The sequence below is a fragment of the Misgurnus anguillicaudatus genome, chromosome 21 (genome assembly GCF_027580225.2).
Source record: "Misgurnus anguillicaudatus chromosome 21, ASM2758022v2, whole genome shotgun sequence".
Classification (NCBI taxonomy): Eukaryota; Metazoa; Chordata; class Actinopteri; order Cypriniformes; family Cobitidae; genus Misgurnus; species Misgurnus anguillicaudatus.
In genome coordinates this window covers 31,404,602-31,427,295 of record NC_073357.2, presented here as the reverse complement: position 1 = coordinate 31,427,295, position 22,694 = coordinate 31,404,602, and the positions used below count along the sequence as shown (strand labels likewise).

Here is a 22,694-nt window from a genome sequence, read left to right as displayed (position 1 = left end):
TAGTATATATACAGTATATAGTGAAACTACATACTGTAGCATTTGGCATATGTACATTTATTGGAATGCCAGAGTAAGGAGACTTTGCTCACTGAGGCATAAAAATGTGAAATTACGATTTTCCATTAAGCTGCTTAACATGCAAATTAAAATAAAAGCACTGTTCAGATAAAAAGACATCACAACTGAACTCTGTGTAATCTCTTATTTAGATATTTTTCTCACATTTATTCTTGTGTTCTCTAGGCGATCTCTATCGTAGGCGATGAGGTGTTTAGCTTTAGCATGAGTCTCACACCTAAAGCCACTGAGGGGGCTGGATATGCAGATACTTCAAAGGTCGACGGCAAAGTTAAACTCAACGTGGGCTGTATTCAAGTGGTCTACCTGCACAAATTTGTCATGTCATTGCTTGTGAGTTTGTATCTCTCTCTCACACACACTAGTGCATGTGTTGATTTTGACCGCTAACTTATTTCCTTTCTGCGAAGAATTTCAGTAACAACTTCCAGACAGCTAAAGAGGCTCTGAGTGCTGCCACGGCTCAGGCCGCTGAGAAAGCAGCTTCCAGTGTGAGAGATTTTGCTCAGAAGAGTTTCAGACTCGCCATGGACATCAAACTGAAGGCCCCTCTTATCATCATCCCCCAGTCCTCCACATCCCATAATGCCGTGGAGGCGGACTTGGGGCTCATTACTATAGGAAACGGTTTCTCTCTGCTCCCAGTGGAAGGTCGTCCGCTGCCTGCTGTCATTGATAATATGGATATAGAGCTCACTCAGCTGAAACTGTCAAGGTACGGCCACATATTAAAGAAAAGAAGATTCTTTTCAAGGGTCTGAGCATAAAAACTCTCATTTAAACCCTTGATTTGAAAATTAAATTAGAGTTACATTAAAGCATGTTGCAGTGCCTTAGGGCCTGTTTACACGAGAACGCTCGAGGGTGAAAACGTAAAAATATTTTATCGGATGTGCCTTTCGTTTACACGGCGACGGCGTTTTGGGGGCTTAAAAATGCAAAAAAGTGAAATCACCCTCCAGAGTGGAAATCTTAAAAACGATTTACCGTCGCGTTTTCATCTAAAGATTACTTCCATACGTCGGATTTTCAAGTTCCCATAGCAGCTCTGATAAATATACAAGTCTTTCCAGCAGTTGTACGAAATATTCACATCTAGTATTACTGATCAGAGAAGGCGCATTAATTACCTCATTGAAACTGTTGATGCGCCAATTCGTCGGAGGCAAACCAGACGGCTTTGGACGAGACCTGGGAGAACCAGGAAGAAGGTTGTACGCAGGCACACCGACTTGGTGTTGTTGTGTTACAGTGCTTCACATTGCCACCTAGCGGCCTGGAGTGCATACTACATTGAATATCACACACTTTTGCGTCACCATATGCACGCATATGCACGCTCGTATAAACGCGGAATAAAAAGTGATAACGCAACGCCACTTTTGCGGTTTCTTTTCAGATCGTTTCCATGGCAACATACAGCAGTTTTTAATAGTGACATTTATCACCATGAAAGCAGCATTACGCAAAAGTTACCAGTGCCATTATAGAAATTTGCAGTGAGTGTTGATCAAGGTTAAATTTCATGCAAACGTGTTGAAGGATCTAATATTTTTTAAAGCAACATTTGTCTGTTTTATTTTACTGTCAGAGTAAAAATTCTGGCTCGAGAGTACAGACATGCATCTGTGTTGGATCTGTGAGCTGAAAATTATGTGCTATGATTTGAAATCTGTACTTTCGACTCACAATTTAAGTGATCTCTTAGGTCAGTGGTTCTCAAACTGGGGTCCGGGGCCCTCAGGGGGTTCGCGAGATGGTGCCAGGGGGGCCCCAGTTTTATGACATTTTATAAAATACATTCATTTATCATGAATTCTGTGTAATTAAACCTAAAAAAAAAATAAGGCTACTAATCAACAGCACTACTTTGTATAACTTAATATGTTTTGTTTAATTAAAATGTAAAATTTTAGAACAGTTTCTGTGATACATTTTCTTTGGTGGGGCCGCAAAGGAATGCACCGTACAGTTTGAGAACCACTGTCTTAGGTAATACACATATACACATTAAAGGTCACCATATATGAGAAATTCACTTTTTGTCTTTTTCAGTTTTGGATGCATTGTAAGTAGGGCCGGCACTTTAACGCGTTAATTAAGATTAATTAATTACACAAAAAATAACGCATTAAACATTTTTAACGCATTTTAATCACACTTATTTTTGCACCGCGGAACATTTCTCATTGGATGAGTTTCGGCGGACCGAATATACTGGAGCACCAACTAGCGTTCATCATGACTCTTTGTCATGACTTCAGACAACAACAAACCACAGTGAACATGAACGAAGAAGCTGATGAGATCGCTTTGGTTGGCCCCGTGGATGGGAATTTTTTTTTTATAAAAAACGAACGGATGGAAGCGTCGATAAGAGCATGGTTGCGTGTAAGCTATGCAACAATGAATTTGCATATCACCGCAGCACATCGAGCCTCAAGTATCATCTCAATGCAAAACATATAGCAGCTAGCATGGACGTTAGCCCGACTCCGAGTACAACGACTTGGTTGAACAAAAATAAACAATATTTTGTTGCTTAAGCTTATGTATTCAGGCATTATTCATGGTATACTAAAAATCCATCTGAAAAAATAACTTCTCAATGTTCTCAGGTCAAATATTTATATGTGATTAAAATGTGATTAATTTCGATTAATTAATTACAAAGCCTCTAATTAATTAGATAATTTTTTTTAATCGAGTCCCGGCTCTAATTGTAAGATTTCTAGATTCTACAGTGTCACCTCACAGTAGTTCCAAAAAAAAAAAAACTTCTATTAGACCATCAAAAAGACTAAAACATATAAATAAAAATCTAAAACATATGAAACTCAAAATAATTCACTTCTTGAGTGCACCTTTAAAATAAAATAAATTTCATGAAGGCCAGATTCTAGTCTGTGATAACCTAGCATGCTTCATCTGTTTCCTCTTACCTTTCCTCCTCATACTCAGAATTTCCATGAAGCAGGACTCAAACCAACCCAGCACCAAACTTTTGGAGCCAGTTAACCTGGTTCTGTCTGTCAAACGTAATCTGGCAGCGTCGTGGTACCAGAAGATGGCTGCCATAGAGGTGGATGGAGATCTGAAGCCAATGAAGGTCTGTACATATGGCGTTAGCAAGTATTCTTTGCCTTTATCTAATCTCACTTTCTGTCATTCTGTAGTGATTAATTAAGTATTGGCTGATGATCCATATTCTCAGGGTCTGGTTATAATCAGTGTTGGAGTGATTGTGAGAAAGTCCCGTTTTCTCTCTCAGAATGGAAACTGAACACTTTGTCTGTGTTCCAGGTGGCCTTGAGTCAAGATGACCTGACTGTGCTCTTGCGGATTTTAATGGAGAACATTGGAGAGGCGAATGCTGTTCAGCCCGATGCACAGATCGGCTCAGATGCGGCCCTCAAACAAGAGATCGTGCAGGTCAAAGCACGTACACAGACTGGTGAGACAATGCAAATATACCACACAAACACACACACACACTGATGTCCTGTTTAATCCTTCTGTTGAATGGCCTATTCTTAACCTGTGAGGAACTCAGTGGGTTGTCTTGATTTGTTTTGCACAGGGTCAGAGATTGTGGTAGAGAAGCTGCTTGAAAGTAAACCAAAGGAGGCAGAGCTGTTGGAGAGTGTCAAGTTCAACTTTAATGTAGATTCACTTGGGCTCATGCTCTATAGTAATGACCCTACACAGGTGAGTGAGTTTACCTAGAAATTTAAATGTATGCATTATGTATGCACAAGCTATACATTTTTATTGCTGAATGTTTTTGATCAATGTTTTATAAAAAATATTTCTTCCTAGCCTTCTGCACATGAGGAGCAGTTGTGTTTAGGGGAATTCATGCTGTGTAAAATGAATACTTCAGGCACAATGTTTAGTAATGGCAATCTGGAGGTCTCCACCACCCTCACCACCTGTACGCTGGACGACATGAGGAGTGGTACTAAGAGAGTCACATCCAGGTTATCTACACACTAACATACATCACACAGAAGCATCTATTAACATACCATGATCTCAATACGTTTATGCTGCAAAACAGCAAAAACAAAACCTTTGTATATGCCGTGTCCTGCAGGATGCTGGGAAGGCGTGATGAAAAGACCTCAGAGCCGATGATTGATGTGAAATACGTTCAGAGTGCAGATGAACGCTCCGTGGTTGCTGTACTACAGAAGCTTTATCTGTGTGCTAGCGTGGAGTTTCTTTTGGCTGTTGGTGACTTTTTCGTACAAGCCATGCCCACGAGCCCACCTGCACAGCGAGACAAAGCCAATCAGCTGCCTCTGAAACACGTCTCAGAACCCACAATTCAGAGTGAACCTGGAGCAGGTGTGGACAGTAAAAATGAAATCCTGATCAGTGATTACTGCAGTTTTAAATGTCTATACTGTACTTTTTCTTTTCATGCAGTTCCAGCTCAGAAAACCACGTTGCGGGCGGTTGTAGTGGACCCAGAGGTGGTGTTTGTGGCTAACCTGATGAAGGCAGATGCTCCTGCGTTGGTAGCTTCATTCCAGTGTGACTTCAGCCTCCTGTCTGAAGACATCGGTCAGACTATGAAGGCCAGCATTAGGAGCCTCAAAGTTCTTGCCTGCCCCTTTATTAGGGCAGATGGTGACAAGGCCGTGACCACAGTATGTTTATTGCTTGAAATACTGTGTGAAAACAGGGAGAGGGTCTTTTAAAAAGAGTTTTTGTAAATGCATTGCATAATCAATACCATGCATTTGTTTTACTGTAGGTACTGAGACCATGTTCTGTTGAACTTGAGACTAAAATGCCAACCAATGCCCCATTAACTGGTTCAGTAACTGTACAAGAGGTCATAGTAAAGGTAAGTGCTGTTTATAATGCAAGTATATGCTACTGTATGCTTATTAAAATAAAATCTCAAATTTCACCAATTAAATAGTATCAACAACTATGTTTATTGTTTAAATTTTGTGCTAAATTGTGTCTCTGAAAACCCAGCTATTGAGTCATTTTTTGTTATTTACTGTTTTCCATATAAAATCATCCACAATATATAATGTGAAAATAATGTATAACCTTGATATCTTTAAAGGGACACCACTTTTTTTTTAAATATGCTTATTTTCCAGCTCCCCTGGAGTTGGGCATTTGATTTTTGCCGTTTTGGAATCCATTCAGTTGATTTCCGGGTCTGGCGCTACCACTTTTGGCATAGCTTAGCATAATCCATTTAAACTGATTAGACCATTAGCATCACGCTAAAAATTAAACCAAAGAGTTTGGATATTTTTCCTGTTTAAAACTTGACTCTTCTGTAGTTACATCATGTACTAAGACCGGCAGAAAACTAAAAGTTGCGATTGTTAACTTTCAGTAGCAGGAGACTATTTTAGGGCACTGCGTAATATCATTGCGCCTCCTGCAGCCATGTTACAGCAGCAAAGTCATTGATTAATACGCCAGAATAAGAATATAGTTCCTAGCCATATCTGCCTAGAAAACTGCAACTTCCAATCCTCCGTCGGTCTTAGTACACGATGTAACTACAGAAGAGTCAAGCCTCACATAGGAAAAATATCGAAACTCTTTGGTTATTTTTGAGCGCGATGCTAATGGTCTAATCAAATTTAATGGAGTATGCTAAGCTATGCTAAAAGTGGTACCGCCGGACCCGAAGATCAGCTGAATGGAATCCAAAACGGTAAAAATCAAATGTTTAACTCTAGGGGAGCTGGAAAATGAGCATATTTTTTTTAAAGTGGAGTGTCCCTTTAATAATGACTGAGTAAGGCCATGTCAAAGATTGAAATGAATGTAAAATCAGTGGCTCATGAATTTACATATCCATTTGGTGATTTGTGTTAAACTAAAACATATTTTTATTTTGATCCCTCAGATCTCTCCTATCATTCTTAACACTGTCATTACCATCATGGCGGCCATGACACCCAAACCAAAGGAAGAAGCATCGCAGCAGACGACCGAAGACCTGAACAGTCTTTGGTCCGTGTTGAACGTTGCTAACGCTAACTACTGGTTCCTGGGTGTGGACACCGCCTCTGAGGTCACTGAGAGCTTCAAGGAAGTGGTCAGCAGCAAGAATGGGGAGAGTTTTGGGGTTAACGTAAAGGTGGTGCAGGTTACACTAGAGTCAGGTTTAGGACATAGGACCGTTCCTCTGCTGATTGCCGAATCTTCCTTCACTGGCAGCGCTCACAACTGGTCGTCATTGCTCAGTGTCTCTGCAGATATGACACTGGAGGTGCGTGCACGCTCATACATGCTCATTATTATTATTGTTTAATACCGATTATATTAAGTGTTCATTTTGTTTTAGGTGAATTATTATAATGAGACTCATGCAGTCTGGGAGCCACTGCTTGAGAGAGTGGACAATGGAAAACGAAGGTGGAACCTTAAATTAGAGGTAGAAAATCTCTTTTTCTTTCTAAGGCTGTGTCTGAAATCTCTAAAATGCCGCCTATGTGTGGGTGTGTGTGGGAGAATGTGATGGGTCGAGTTTGAAAAAATCAAATAGCGGCCAAGAAAGCAACTGGAGCATAAATTTGGACTTTTTACATCTTTTGATTGCATTTCTAACAAGAAATTAGTATTGTAGTTTTAAAATATGGGATTAGTTATGACAACGGCCCTCTGTTTATACTGTATTTCAAACAGAATTCCATTACGCTGCCTTTGAAATGTTGTCCGAATGTATGAGCTGCCTTCATGCCGCCGAAGTCATTGCCTCATGAGGCAGCGAGGCAGTCAGCTGCCTTAGCTTTCGGACGCAGTCTTAAGTCTTTTTCTCTCTAAAATATAAAGCAGATTGTTGAGTTGGTGTGTGTGTGTTTAGATGAAGAATAACCCTGTACAAGATAAAAGTCCAGTTCCTGGGGATGATTTTATTATGCTGCCAGAACCTCGCACAGCCATCACCATATGTTCCAAAGACACCATGAACATTACGGTGTCCAAATGCTGCCTCGGTGTCTTCAACAACCTGGCTAAGGTATAAAGAAGAACAGCATTCACAAAGATAACATTTTTTCAGTATGCAGAATGCATAGCAGTACTGTATACGTTTTCTTGTTCGTACAGTTTCAGTAATTCATTTTTTGATTACATTTTTCGATAAATGTCCATAATGAATGTGAAAAACTATGAGATTCTTTTTAAATATTTTATGCATTTCTCTTTTTTGACCCGACTTATCAGGCGTTCTCCGAGAGCACAGCCTCCACATTCGACCACTCTCTGAAAGAGAAATCTCCCTTCACTATTCGTAATGCATTAGGCATTCCTCTCATCATTCAGCACAGCTCTAATCTGCGCCTGGCTGGCTCATCCTCATCGGTTAAACTACACGAATTACCTATGGATAAGAGTGTGGATTTTGAGCATTCCACCTTTGAGCATTCATCACGACTTTCTGCCCTGCAGAGGCAGGAAAGCTGCCTGTTCAATCTCAGCATAGGTCAGTTACAAGGCCACTTTACACCTAATAAACTGTAGACTCAAAACCTAATGAGATGCCTACCTAGACACAGTGGATAACATCCTCTTAGAATGTTCAAACATACCAGCTCATTACGTTTTATAATACAACCTAAATATTTTCTTATATAAATGCAATTAAAGTCAGATCTGGAATAGCTTGTTTTTTATATACGTATTATTCACCATATTAAAGGGACACTCCACTTTTTTTTAAAAATATGCACATTTTTCAGCTCCCCTAGAGTCAAACAATTGAGTTTTACTGTTTTGAAATCCATTTAGGCGATCTCCGAGTTTGGCTGTTCCACTTTAAGCATAGCTTAGCATAATCTATTGAATCTGATTAGACCATTAGCATCGTGCTAAACAAATAACCAAATAGTTTGATATTTTTCTTATTTAAACCTTGACTCTTCTGTAGTTACATTGTGTACTAAGAACTATGAAAAATGTACATTTGAGATTTTCTAGGCCTATTTGGCTAGGAGCTATACTCTCATCCTAGCGTAATAATCAAGGAACTGTGCTGCGCAGCACCCAAACATAGTCCCCAGCTATTGAAAGTTACCAAGGGGACTATTTTCGGGCGCTGCGTAATTTCATTTTACTTTTATGTCAGTCTTAGTACAGATGTAACTACAGAAGAGTCAAGTTTTAAATAGGAAAAATATCCAAACTCTTTGGTTATTTTTGAGCGTGATGCTAATGGTCTAATCAGATTTAATTAATTATGCTAAGCTATGCTAAAAGTGCTAGCGCCAGACCCAGAGATCGGTTCCAAAATGATAAAAATGAAGTGTTTAACTCTATAGGAGCTGGAAAATAAGCCTATTTTTTTTATAAAAAGTGGAGTGTCCCTTTAACAGAATTACCTTTATTGTTTTTTAAGTTTCTTGATGACCAGTCTTTTGTATTTAGCTTTAAAGAATGTTTAAAGGGAAATTTCAGCAAAAAATGAAAATTACCCCATGATTTACTCACTGTCAAGCCATCCGAGATTAATTTGTCCATCATCTTTTAGACGTATACAATTTCAGTTATTTATTTAAGTAAATGCCCCGTCTCTTCCAAGCTTTATAATGGTAGAAAACGGGGTACGTGACTTCTAAAGGGCAAAAAAGTGAATCCAGCCTTCATAGCAGTAATCCACATCACTCCAAGTGGTTAATAAAGGCCTTCTGAGGATAATCGATGTGATTGTGTAAGAAAAATATCCATATTCAAAACTTCATAAACTATAACTAGCTTTTGGTGGCAGCCATTATGGGGTAATTGTAATTTTTGCTGAACTATCCCCAAGTAAGGTGTCATTATCCTATGTAATACCCAACCTTTATCCTTCCTAGCACCCCATTAATAATGTCTCCTGCATAGTTCCCTCAGGTTACAGTGAGATGTCAAATATTCCCCTGGGTAAACCCAGTCGCAGACTCTATAATGTTAGAAGCCCCATGAATGATGAAGCCGTGTCCATACTGCTTCAAATCGATGCCAGTGAGGGCAATAAGGTCATCACAGTTCGCTCCCCGCTGCAGGTGCGTCTGCTCAGTTTACCTGCAGAGACCATGCATCTGTTCACCTGTCTAGATAAACAAATCATCATGAAGTTGTTCTTGTTATAAAAGCATGAACTTTATCAAGGTTTCTTTATGTTTGCAGATAAAGAACCATTTCTTGGTGCCTTTCGCCATTCTGAAGTATTCTTCTGAGCTTGGAGTGCTGGTTAATGTAGGAGTTGCTGAGCCTGAGAAAGAGTGTCATGTTCCTTTAGAAGCTTACAGGTGTGTAGCAGTCCGAGACTCCCAATTGACTCTCATTAAAGACTCATAAACAACACTCTCTTTATACTGTGTCAATATTTTTTTATTTTTTACCAAATCATGCTGCATCGGCCGTATTCCTTTTATGACAACCATCTAAAGTCCAAAACATCAATAACACATCTGCTTTTGTGGTTCATTAAATAACGTTCTGTTCTTTGTGTGTTCTTATAGGAGTCAGTTGTTTTTGCTGCCTCTCGGTCCTTTAGAAGATCAGTATCATTCGTCAACCACGTACATCGCATGGAAGGAGCATGTTCACGTAAGCTCAGAAGTTCAAGCAGTGCTGCAGTGTCCCGCCATGGATAGCAGCTTCCCGCCGGTGGTGGTGAACACGCTGGCTGTGCCGGATGAACTGAGTCACATTGCCAGCCATGGTGAGGAGGACTGGGACCCAGCTTATGTCATCCACCTGCACCCAACAGTTACCATCAAAAACCTGCTGCCTTACTCAATACGCTACCTGCTGGAGGTATGAAATATTTTTAAGTACCTATGAAAAGTAGCTATGTTTAAAGTACCTATGAAATCAAAACTGACAATTCTTAAATTTAAATACCTAAATGTTCGTTTCATGTCTGTGCGGTACAAGATTCACTTCAGAAATGTGACGATTTACACAGAGATAACCATAGCAACATTCTGCCGTCTCTCGCGTGCTTCACTCACAGCTTTGACCAAAACAAATTTAACAGCGTTATGTTTTGCAATAAACCTCCGTCTTGGCGTTGTGTGTTGTACGTATTTTTGAGGCTGCTCAACAGCGGGATGTCTTGCAGTGTTGCCAGGTCTTCTTCTTTTTTGTACCTGCATATCGTTTTGGCCCTTAACCATTTATGGCTTTTGGCTCATGAAGCGATCGAGTTTTTGATGTTATTAAAGTGTGAAGATGCCGGTCCCAATATTTTGATTCTTGAGGTAAAGCATTTGGATTTATTTCGGTTTATTATTGGATTTTTCTTGTTCGCTGTTTTTTAGTCTGGCAACACTAGTCAACGCTCGTGCCTCTGTCATTTTCTGCACCGCACATACCAGGGTTTCCCGCAGCACTTTTCAGTTCGGGCGGCCCGCCTAAGCTGGGAAACCCTACCACCTTAACTAGGTCGTTCAAAAAATAATAATTTGCTGCAATAAAGGCCGTAAAACTGCATCTCGGAGAATAGCGCGGACGCTCTTCCCACCGCGAGCGGGCACGTGCACCACACGGCCGAAATGAGATAAAGACGTGGTCGGTCATGACTTGAGGATAGCCAGTTGATAAAACGCGTGTCCGTGAGAACTGTAAGTGGACTTATGTTTTGGGTTTATTAAAGCCTGTTATTGTATTAGTCTATAGTTCTTGCAAATTTAAAGTAAGTTAGCAGGTGATTTTATTGTTTGATCAACCTGCTAGCTAGGTTTCACGTGCCTATTGATTCGATATAGTTGTCGAGTGCTCTTGCTCACGTTATTTATGTGCATAATTTACATGTTACAGTAGTTACACTACTTTAAGATAATGTAATTTATAGTGGGAAATAATCAGTTTTTACCATTTTTGCGCTATCTATCATCGTTCGCCAGACGTTCTACAACATCTGCTTTAGTTTGTGTTTAATAACCCTTTAGTTTCACTTCATCACGCAGCTATTCCCGTTAGAGGTAAAAACATTTAATTCATTAATAATCTAGTTTGTGTTCATTTTCTGTCATAGTTTTTTCAAAATTAAGTTTTATTTGAGTGTTTTAAATAAGAATATTTAAATTTTCTTCATGATGCGTACGCCCCGCCCCTTTGATTGCCACACCCAAACCTACCACCTCAACTTACAAATTTTCTGCGAGAAACCCTGCATACATAAGACTTTTTCCGCTTCTAGGCATTTATTTTTTCCAAAGAGAGACCTGTCATGTCCATAATGCACGTTTGAACACTTTATTAACTACTAGTTGTTCAGTCCTGTACATTACTGAACTGTGTGTGTACAGAACAGGATTAAGCAGTAAAAGGTGAAGTGACAACCGAATTAATATGCAGCGTGTACGCGACCTATATCTTTTTTAATCATATTAATCTTTTCTCAGGGTTCACCTGATTTCTACGAGCTTCAGGAGGGCAGTACGGCAGATGTGCTAAACTCTCAGATCAATGGCGAAATTATGGAGTTTGTGTTGAGCAAATACCAAGGGCGCAACTGGAGCGGCCGAATGAGGATTAGTAAGGACATGCCAGAGTTCTTTTCTGTTTGCCTGACCTGCGACACCTCCGAGGATCTGACCGTGGACGTTTGCGTCCATGTGTCTCGCGTGAGTGGCAAAATGATCCTGTCCATCTACAGTCCGTACTGGATCATCAATAAGACGTCCCGCGTGCTACAGTATCGCGCTGAAGACACGTGTGTCAAACACCCGTCTGACTTCAGAGACGTCATTCTGTTCTCCTTCAAAAAGAAGAATTTCTTCACCAAGAATAAGGTTGCATTGGTCTCTTTATTTTGTTTATTGGAATACATAATATAAGCACATAAAAGCTACTTGTTTGAGTGATTGGGCATCATGTAGTCAAACACTTGTGGTCAATATGTGTGCAGTGATTTAGATGTTTTTGTGGGCCTGCCTAACATTCAGAATAACTAAATAATGCACGCCTTTAACATCTTTGTGTGCTATAGGCATGTTTCAACAGTATGGCATGTTTTAACACAAACCTTTTCATCTCAGCTGCAGCTCTGTGTGTCCACCAGCTCCTGGTCGGATGGCTTCTCGCTGGACACAGTTGGCAGTTACGGGTGTGTGCGCTGTCCAGACAGAGCCGGAGACTACCTGGTAAACCCTTTGAACATTTTTAATGCAACGAGTCTGGCTCTCTGTGTGCGTGCTGTCTGAATCCTCTTTTGATGTTCAAGGTGGGGGTCAGCATCCAGATGAGCAGCTTTAATCTGACACGGATCGTAACCATGAGTCCTTTCTACACGCTGGTCAACAAGTCCTCGTTTGAGCTGGAGGTTGGAGAGGTGCAGAATAACAATGACTTCAGCAACAAATGGCACTACATCTCCTCTACTGAGGTCAGAGCTGCTTAAAATCTCTTGTCAGAGGCGACTGTATACACAACGTATGTGTGTGTGTTGACCGTACGGTTGTGTGTGTCACAGTGTTTGCCTTTGTGGCCCGAGTCGAGCACAGGGAAGCTGTGTGTACGAGTTGTGGGATCTGAATCGACCTCCAAATCGTTCTTCTTTAACAAGCAGGATAATGGGACCCTACTGTGCATGGATCAGGTGGGCGTGCGATGGGGAACTATTTCATGCAATAATCATGATGCTGTTAAACCAGTTTTACTACTAAATGCTAAACCGTATGTTTGGTTACAGTATGGTGGTGTAATAGTGGATGTGAATATCTCAGATCACTCCACTGTCATCAGCTTCACTGATTACTATGATGGAGCTGCACCTGCTCTTCTTGTGAACCACACACCTGCTGCCACTATCAACTTCAAACAGAGGTCAGCAATACTGTACTTAGATTAAATAAATGAGTCCCATTGGGAAATTCTGAGGAGTTTTATGTTTTTTTATCTTTAGGTAGAACTTTTTTAAGATGTAAAATAAATCTTTGGTGTCTCCAGAGTACCTATGTGAAGTTTTAACTCAAAATACCATACAGATAATTTATCATAGCATGTAAAAATTGCCACCTTGTAGGTGTGTGCAAAAATGTGCCGTTTTGTGTGTCCTTTAACATGCAAATGAGCTGATCTCTGTACTAAATGGTAGTGCCATGGTTGGATAGTACAGATTAAGGGGCGGTATTATCCCCTTCTGACATCACAATTGGAGCCAGATTTCAATGACCTATTCAATTCAATTCAATTTTATTTATATAGCGCTTTTCACAATTGTTAACATGAGTAGATGTAAAGGAGAACACAGAAAATCAATAGATAATATAAGAAGTAGAATATAACGGCTAAGGTTAAACCGTACAAGCTAGCGTATTAATAATGTAACGTATACAGTAAAGTGCTAAGTCAAGCCAAAGTTGGCTGACTCTCCCGGGGATGAAAACCCCCCCTAGGAGAAAAACCCGGTGTGAAAACTCCTAGAAGGACAAAAACCCTTGGGAGAGATTAATATATGTATATATATATAGATACGGTAGGGATAGGAAGCGGGTAAGCGGATTAAACTGGTTCAGCCGGTGGTCGTTGGTCGCGCATCGGCTAGGCATCATATATTTTCACATGCTTGCAGAGAATGGTTTTCAAAAACTAAGTTACTGAGTTGATCTTTTTCTAGGTTGATAAAAGCGCTGGGGACCCAATTATAGCACTTAAACATGGAAAAAGTCAGATTTTCATGATATGTCCCTTTTGATGAACTTTTAAATTTTGTGTTTTTATTTAAATTCTATTATAACTCCATTTATTTGGGCATTTGTGTCTATCCCTTGTTGCAACCAAATACTTATTTTTTCACATCAAGAGAGTATTTTCAATCTCTCTTGTACATCCACATCAATGTATAGTATGTGTACGTTTATGTGAATGTGTTTTTGTTCAGTGGCTGTGAAAAGTCTTGGGCACTTCAACCCGGTGAAGCCCAGCGGTTTGCATGGGATGATCCAGCAGGTGTGAGAAAGCTTTGTTGGAGCTGTCAGGACCATTCTGGAGAACTGGATCTTGTGAAGGTTAAAGAGAGGTTATGGGTAATCGAATTTGCTGGGGTCCTGATGTTACTTGAGATGTCATTCTTGTATTGTGTTTTTTTTTTTTTTTAGGATGAATGTGGGCAGTTTTCTTACCAAAACTTAGTTGAGATACACTGGGTGTCTTTCCTGGATGGCCGACAACGGGTGCTGATCTTTACTGAAGACGTCGGCATAGTGACAAAGGCAAGGCAGGCAGAAGAGCTGGAGCAGTTTCAACAAGAAGTCAATATCTCGTTACAGAACTTAGGCCTGTCACTCATCAACAGTGACCTCAGGCAGGAGATTGCATACGTTGGCATTACCAGGTACATAAACCCAAACCGTAAAACCTAAAAGTGTTTTTGTAGTGGTAATAATTTCAAATTCCTTATAGAGTAATATATAATAAAGTGGACCAGAAACGCTACACATTGTTTGAATTATTATTACACAAATGATTTGACTTTGGTGGATTAAGGATGAATGTGACTCTCTTTAAGTTCTGGTGTTGTCTGGGAGATGAGACCAAAGAATCGATGGAAGTCATTTAACCACAAGAACATTGCACTGCTGGAAAAGGCCTACCAGAACTATATCAGCAAAAAGAGTGAACCAGACTGGATTAAACTGGAAACTGGCTTAGAGGTGAATAAAATGACTGGCTTTGTTGATTATTTTCTTATTAAAACCATTTTTCATTCCCAGTGTCCTTTATATTATACATGTACAGTTTCCATTGCAGACATAAACATTATTTTCTACTTGATGTTGCTGGTCAGAAGTAAATGGGATTACGGGGTGCTTGTTTAAAGGTGCAGTTTGTAATTTTTAGAAGGATCTCTTGACAGAAATGCAAAATAATATACAAAACTATATTATCAGTGGCGTATAAAGACCTTTCATTACGAACCGTTACATGTTAATTGCCTTAGAATGAGACGTTTTTATCTACATATACCGAGGGTCCCCTTACATGGAAATCGCCATTTTGTCCCTTTTTTTTACTAAGTTGTCTCCGATAACATGTTTGTCCGGTGGCAGCTACTGTAGCTTCTCTATGTGATTAAAAAACAAGGGCTAAGCACTGGACTGAGCCATTGGTTGCAATCCACCAGCACCTCACCACTAGATGCCGCTAAAATTTACACACTGCACCTTTAAGAGGGTGTTTTATGTCATAGACGGTGGTGTAGTGGGCAGTGCTCCGACATACAGTATGGTGCAGATGAAGAGCTTGGTTCCAAAATGCAATAAATCCATTTTGACTACTTTGGGTAAAAATGTGTTTCTATACCAAGAAAGTGACTAGTTGAAAACCACTATTTTCTGTTACAATCTTTTACATAGCATCTTTAGGTTATAATAACATTAAAAATTTATATCCATAATTTGATTTTCAAAGATTTATTATAATAACTGCAAATATTATTTTTTCCGCAAAATGCAATAAATCTATTGAATCAATATATAAATGTGCAATCATCTTTGCCATGTTATATTCATTAAGTTGACTAGTGGTCTACACAGATTAAAAAATAAACATTAATGGCATTAATCAAAACACTTACTTTGTTATATTAAGAACACTGTCATTGCTGCTGTCATCCTTGGGACACCAATCAGCTGTAAAATGTTTTGGTCCTGCTCGATTTTCGTTGACTTCGCGTAAAATAATGGAAATGTTTTCATAAGATCCCCTGGGGTCAGTGTGTTAGCATGACTGAAGCTTGATGCTGTCGTGTGAGAACAAGCAACAGCCGACATTTTTCCGTCTTTCGAGTGCCTCTCACATAAATTATTTGATTTTGATGGCTTACGTTTCTTTCCCGTCACAGAAAACCACCACAGGTTTAGCAATGCCATCAAAGTATTATTTTGTTTTTGTTTGTTTGTTGATTACGAAGTACAAAGTAGATGAGGAAAACTAGGATTCTGTATGTATTCGGGGCGTCACCATTATTGTTTACAATGTGTGGAATGGTGCGCTGTGATTGGTTAAGCTAATTTATTGCATTCTGCAGAGAAGGAGGACTGGCATTTATCGCATTTTAAAAAAAAGGGAGAAAAGATGACAGAATAACGGCAGATATTGGATTTTGAATTTAGAATTTTTTAAGAATTTACCTTTTAATATTGACCAGATACAATACTGATTTTGGCGGTAACTAATTTTTTGTTAAAAATTGTGTTTATCTCGTTTTGGAACCAAACTCTTCAGATGCACTTCGAATCGAGGTCCTCTGCCGATCTAGTACCCCTCTCTCCACCCTTTACTCTTCTTTCCTTTCTTTGCATACTGTCTATCAAATAAAGTCCAAAAAATAACTTTAAAAAATCAAAAAAGGGTGTTTTATTGGAACAAATGATTGAATGCGTTATGTCAGTCTTTATGAAAAACCCCCAAAGGATTTTAGGGACTTTTCATTGCACAGATTTTGCTTAGGTTTGCTGTATTCTTGATTATCTTTCTTTGTTAAAACAGGTGAACTTTGGGAGGGTGCCCATGTTAATGAGACAGCCGTTTTTGTCCACCATAAGGAGAAACTTTTTGCCCGGCATTCACGTTGAGTTGAAACAGTCGCCACATCAGAGGAGTTTACGCGCACAGCTGCACTGGCTTCAGGTGATGCCCACAAATGCAGATCTGTTACTTGTTACATGTCACACTTGTGTCATTTATTGGCAGTAGCTCAGTTGTGAGGCATAAAAGTATTGTTCAACATTTGTTCCAGGTGGACAATCAGCTGGCTGGAGCAATATTTCCCACTGTGTTTCATCCCGTTCCTCTTCCAAAGTCTATTGTTCAAGACTCGGGTATGAACACAAATTACACCAGCAACACTGATCTAATATTTAAGATTTTCTATATTCTACATCTGGCAATAATATTCTGAAAATTGGCTTTATCTGCACACTTTATTTTCTTTAGAGCCAAAGCCATTTATTGACGTGAGTGTCATCACAAGGTTTAATGAGCACAGCCAAGTCATGCAGTTTAAGTACGTTGTCCTCACACACTGATCACATGATTTACCTTTTATTTTGTAACACTCTCACATGGACTAATCTGTAGAGTAACACTTAATTGTACTAACCACATTGAATTTAAAAATGAAGTAAGTGTCCTATTTGAACTGTTGATCTCTAGGTACTTCATGGCATTAGTGCAGGAGATGGCAGTAAAGATTGATCAGGGTTTTTTGGGGGCGATCCTCGCCCTGTTTACGCCCACCACTGACTCCCAGGACAGCAAAGAGAAGGTAACCACTGCGTGTCTTTAATAAGACTCACTGTGGCCCACTAAAAAAAGATTAATAATAGTCAGAATATTGTAAAGTTCAGATTCCAAATGCGCTAAGTGCGTCTGGCAGGATTTCTTGTTAATTCGCTTTTTTATGAGACTCTCTTAATGGATTCTGCTTAACAAACAGTATTTCTGAATGGCCTGAGGGTGGGATTTGACACAAAAGTATTTGATGGAATTATATTACGTGCAGAGAGGATTCGGTTAATATCATGGTCTCGTTTTTGATGGAGGTGGCGTTTAGCGACTTTTGCATCTGAACTCTTTGATTAGACCTGCTTCATTAATTCAATCATGTACGTGGCATTTCATGTGTACTTCTGCGTATGCCAAGGACTTGTGTTTATGTTTTTCTGTGCACCAGAATAAGCTGATAGAGAAGGATCTGGACGCATTACAGGCTCAGCTGATGGAGAGCTCCATGACAGACACCTCAGGCTTGAGCTTCTTCGAGCATTTCCACATCTCACCCATTAAAGTAATAAATGAGCACCACAGTTCATTAAAATTCACAGCCTGTGTTCGATTCGAGTTCAATTGTTACAGAGGTTTTTTTATAGCCTTATGCTTCATATTAATGCTGTCATTTCTAGCCTCACTGAACAGAAATGCAATAATAATGAAGTTCCAAATACTCTAATGTCGTTGTCAGTCCCTCCCCAATATTAAACCAATATTATGATGTCTGATTGCAATTCTAGTTGGTGCCACTAAAATGCACTTAGTTTTTACCTTCAAGCCTATTTAGGGTAGATGCATTAAAAATGTGAAATTAAATAGTTATATAATAGTGTCACACACTTACCGTGAGTGGTGTTAATGACTGTCCTTCGATGTTATTACATTTTAGACAAAAACTCACTTGCATAATAGAACAGGTTAAATAAAATGTTATAACAGGGATTAGGTTATATAGGTGTTATTAACTGTATTGTCTTGTACTTATAGCAATGTTAAAACAAACCGCATTTTAATCTATGATCACATTCTTCACTCAGTATCTATTGCATTAATGTTAATACTAACTTGTGATATATTGAATAACCTTATAGACTAAGTTACCGTATTTTCCGGACTGCATCGCACCGGAGTATAAGTCACATCAATCAAAAATGTGTCATGAAGATGAAAAAACATTTATAAGTCGCAATGGACTACACGTCGCATTTATTTAGAAAATTATTTCACAAAATCTAAGCCGAAGAACAGACATTTAATCTAGAAAGGCAAGCAAGTTGTTCAACCAAACAATAGCACACAGAACAGCACGCTGAATAGATGTCTGTACGTTAACGTAACATTATCAGTTATTTACACGATACATTAGCATACTGAACATGCCTGTAAAGCTGAATAGGCTAAATTAACAGAACAAGCCAATGCGCATCAAGTTCGCAGGTTCGTTATTCCACATCACTGAATTCATTGAATTACATAAATACAGGACCAGCATATAGCGGACTCTTGCGGATGTAGACGGTAAAGATGTCTGTATGTCAAAATGAAATCATACCAAACTATGAAAAAAAGTCTGATTTATAGTCTGGAAAATACAGTACTTCTGAACATTAAAGGCGCAGTGTGTAATTTTTAGAAGGATCTCTTAAAAGAAATGCAACATAATATACAAAACTATATTATCAGGGGTGTATAAAGACCTTTCATAATGAAGCATTATGTGTTTATTACCTTAGAATGAGACCTTTTTATCTACATACACCGAGGGTCCCCTTACATGGAAGTCAGCATTTTGTGCCGCCATTTTTCTACAGCAGCCCTAACCTTTTACTAAGTTGTCTCCATTGATGACATGTTTGTCTGGTGGCAGCTTCTTTGGTGATGTAGACAAGACCGACATTATCATAATTCCTCTCACTTCGGACTCAGCTTGTAAATTAACTCCTGTTAGCATTGCATTGTGAGCGAATCTTTTAAACATGGTAAGGAGCGTTACATTTCCGGAACTTCAGGCCAGTCACAACGTACAGATTTGCTGGCCAATCAAGGACATGGCGATTTTCAAATCAATGAGAACACGCAGTTTTTCACCTGGCGTTATTGCATATGCATTCGTAGAAGTTTCCCTTTCATATACAAAATTTATAGCACTTGAGTTTTTAAAGAATTCTTGCAATGTGAACATTTGTGCTTCTGAATTGACAGGTATTTGCACCATTTACTTGTATGAGCGCTCAAAAGCATGTCTTAAATTGCTTTAGCCATGGCCATTATGGAAATGCGATGTTGCACCTGTGTTCTTTAACCTTGTCAGTAAATCATCCTGGAGAAATTTCTGCCATCGGCCATTTTTTTGAAAATGCGCTCTGCCTTGTTTAGAAAATCTGGCCCTGAGACATCTTTATGTATGACTCAAGAAACCATATGTTTGTTTCTTTAGCTGCATCTGAGTCTGTCTTTGGGCTCCAGTGGAGATGAGTCTGAGCAGGGCGATATGGTCGCCATCCAGTCCGTCAACCTCTTGCTCAAAAGCATTGGTGCCACGCTCACAGATGTGGACGACTTGATCTTTAAGTGAGATTTTCTGCTTTGTTTTGCAAGTTAGAAATTTTAATTCACATGGGTTTTGCTTCACGCCTTTTCCTCCCACACTTTATACAGACTGGCTTATTTTGAGGTGAAATATCAGTTTTACCGGCGAGAGAAACTGATGTGGGCAGTAATCAGACACTATTCTGAACAAGTGAGTGATTCAGATACACATTCATGCACACCAAGTCTATTACAAGACCAAAATGTATGCTCTCTTTACAACACATATACATTTTATATCACTCTTTAAAAGTTCAAATGGTCATGTTTTTCTATTTGTAGTTCCTGACACAAATGTACGTGCTGGTTTTGGGTTTGGATGTTCTTGGAAATCCATTCGGACTGATCCGTGGGTTGTCAGAAGGAGTAGAGGCTTTCTTTTACGAGCCCTTCCAGGTCAGACACATATTTTGCATTTATCCATCCATTCAGGCTTTTTTCTTCAATTCAGTCTGTGTTTCGAGTGTTAGTCATACGTTAGGTATTCATACTGTAGGCTCCATAAACGGGAGCTTGAATAACTTCATGTGGTTGAGGTATTGGTGCCAGAGCAGGACTGTAACATCACTGACTGTCTGGCTTGAGAAAAAACATTTAGCTGCCTTATCTACACTTATGCTTTGAGTCATAAATAACTGACTAGATCCAAGCTTATAACTCCTCTCTATAATTGTGGATTTTTTTATCAAGTTATATTTGATGTGGTCTGCTCAAGGTTGGTCCCATTTGTGCTGTTTATGCAGGGGGCTGTTCAAGGACCTGAAGAATTTGCAGAAGGTTTTGTTATTGGTGTCCGTAGTTTACTGGGACACACAGTTGGTAAGGCTACTTAACCTTTTTCCCTTAAACATACTCATGTTAAACATCCTTACTTTATTATCTTGTTCCTTACTAGGGGGCGCAGCTGGGATGGTGTCTCGTATAACAGGCTCTGTAGGCAAAGGTTTGGCTGCTATCACTATGGACAAAGAGTATCAGCAAAAGAGGAGGGAGGAGATGAACAGACCCACTAAAGATTTTGGAGAGAGTCTGGCTAAAGGAGGCAAAGGCTTTCTCAAGGTACCAAGCACACATTTCTCTCATTTAATCTTGACAAATATTTTGATTGAAACCTTGATGGCATAATAGAGCTCTTAATCAGAAGATTACTAAGATAAATACTTACTTTACATTCTGTTTTCTGCCTTTTAGATAAGGCTGTTACGAGGTGTCTGATAGTAATGAAATCTCTTTATTCTCTTTCAGGGAGTGGTTGGTGGAGTAACAGGAATTGTGACCAAACCGGTGGAAGGTATGGTGGTTTATGGTTTATTATTGATATAACCCATCTGAAATTATTGTATTGATTTACTGTTTTCTACATCATATCATCAGATATAATGTAAAGAACATTCTGTGAAAATTAGGGCTGCAAAACGATTAATTTGCGTCGGGTGGTTCTTCGCCTCTACGTCGTGCATTAAAATCCTTTAATGCATGGCTAGTTGTGGATTATCCCTTACTCACCTAAATACACACAGATGAAAGTATATTTTTAAGAAATATTTACATATGTATATATATACTTAATATATAAATCAATTTTTTTTCTTAAAATTATACATGCATGTGGGTTTTACTCTTTAAACTTTTATTCTGCAAATTATTAGTCAGGATTAATCATTTTGCAACCCTAGTGAAAATAAAACAAATATATTTGAAAATAAAATTTAATATATTTCATATTTACTGAGTAAGACCATGTCAAAGATTGAAATTAAAGTGATATCAATGATCAAAATGTAATTTTGATGCTCCATAATTAGATTATGAGACTTTAAAGGATTAGTCAATTTTCTTAAAAAAAATCTAGATAATTTACTCACCACCATGTCATCCAAAATGTTGATGTCTTTCTTTGTTCAGTCGAGAAGAAATTAACTTTTTTGAGGAAAACATTCCAGGATTTTTCTCATTTTAATGGACCCCAGCACTTAATCCAGTTTAAAATTGCAGTTTCAAAGGACTCTAAACAATCCCAAACGAGGCATAAGGGTCTTATCTAGTGAAACGATTGTCATTTTTGTTAAGAAAAATAAGAAAGATGCACTTCTAAACCACAACTTCTCGTATTTCTCCGGTCCTGTGACGCGCCAGCGCGACCTCACGGTATATGTCATCACGTCAAGAGGTCACGGATGATGTATATGCAAAACTACGCCCCAGTGTTTACAAGTGTGAAGAAAGAGGACCGTTCCGACGTTGTTGTATGTCGAATGATACTAATTAATGTCTTTGTGTCACTACGCAATTACGTGAGGTCGCGCTGGCTCGTCACACAGCCGGAAGAAAAAAGAGAAGTTGTGGTTTAAAAATGCATATTTTTTATTTTTCTTGCAAAAAAATGACAATTGTTTCGCTAGATAAGGCCCTTATGCCTCGTTTGGAATCATTTAGAGTCGCTTGAAGCTGCGTTGAAACTGCAATTTTAAACTGCATTAAAACTGTTAGGTGTTGGGGTCCATTAAAATGAGAGAAATCCTGGAATGTTTTCCCCAAAAAACATAATTTTTTCTCGACTGAACAAAGAAAGACATCAACATTTTGGATGACATGGTGGTGAGTAAATTATCTGGATTTTTTTTTAAGAAAATGAACTAATCTTTTAACCTTGATTTCACAGACAGGGTCACAAATATGTAATATTTATTTATTTATTTATTTATTTATTTCACATCTATAAATCTATAAATATAATATGCTAAACATTTACCACTAGACTTTGCATATACAAT

At 38.9% G+C, this 22,694-nt stretch overlaps 1 protein-coding gene across 10 annotated transcripts in view; it reads left to right on the top strand.

Moving 5' to 3' along the window:
- Positions 1–22,694, top strand: part of vps13c (vacuolar protein sorting 13 homolog C) — a 66,227-nt gene that overhangs the window by 31,499 nt on the left and 12,034 nt on the right. For 6 of the 10 annotated variants that reach the window (XM_073858924.1, XM_073858920.1, XM_073858923.1 and 3 more), the window contains 34 exons: positions 247–414; positions 492–796; positions 3,043–3,190; positions 3,385–3,535; positions 3,662–3,789; positions 3,901–4,061; positions 4,178–4,736; positions 4,844–4,936; positions 5,972–6,337; positions 6,413–6,502; positions 6,932–7,087; positions 7,294–7,552; positions 8,950–9,110; positions 9,235–9,356; positions 9,570–9,867; positions 11,460–11,849; positions 12,096–12,200; positions 12,281–12,442; positions 12,530–12,655; positions 12,749–12,882; positions 13,940–14,066; positions 14,157–14,392; positions 14,567–14,711; positions 16,549–16,689; positions 16,799–16,880; positions 16,996–17,065; positions 17,215–17,326; positions 17,735–17,848; positions 19,769–19,902; positions 19,990–20,071; positions 20,203–20,316; positions 20,664–20,739; positions 20,816–20,979; positions 21,166–21,211. In XM_073858924.1, coding sequence (XP_073715025.1) covers positions 247–414; positions 492–796; positions 3,043–3,190; positions 3,385–3,535; positions 3,662–3,789; positions 3,901–4,061; positions 4,178–4,736; positions 4,844–4,936; positions 5,972–6,337; positions 6,413–6,502; positions 6,932–7,087; positions 7,294–7,552; positions 8,950–9,110; positions 9,235–9,356; positions 9,570–9,867; positions 11,460–11,849; positions 12,096–12,200; positions 12,281–12,442; positions 12,530–12,655; positions 12,749–12,882; positions 13,940–14,066; positions 14,157–14,392; positions 14,567–14,711; positions 16,549–16,689; positions 16,799–16,880; positions 16,996–17,065; positions 17,215–17,326; positions 17,735–17,848; positions 19,769–19,902; positions 19,990–20,071; positions 20,203–20,316; positions 20,664–20,739; positions 20,816–20,979; positions 21,166–21,211 — 5,725 coding nt within the window. The remainder of the gene's footprint in view (positions 1–246; positions 415–491; positions 797–3,042; positions 3,191–3,384; positions 3,536–3,661; positions 3,790–3,900; positions 4,062–4,177; positions 4,737–4,843; positions 4,937–5,971; positions 6,338–6,412; positions 6,503–6,931; positions 7,088–7,293; positions 7,553–8,949; positions 9,111–9,234; positions 9,357–9,569; positions 9,868–11,459; positions 11,850–12,095; positions 12,201–12,280; positions 12,443–12,529; positions 12,656–12,748; positions 12,883–13,939; positions 14,067–14,156; positions 14,393–14,566; positions 14,712–16,548; positions 16,690–16,798; positions 16,881–16,995; positions 17,066–17,214; positions 17,327–17,734; positions 17,849–19,768; positions 19,903–19,989; positions 20,072–20,202; positions 20,317–20,663; positions 20,740–20,815; positions 20,980–21,165; positions 21,212–22,694) is intronic. The other 4 variants (XM_073858927.1, XM_073858926.1, XM_073858922.1 and 1 more) reach the window with 1 other exon arrangement.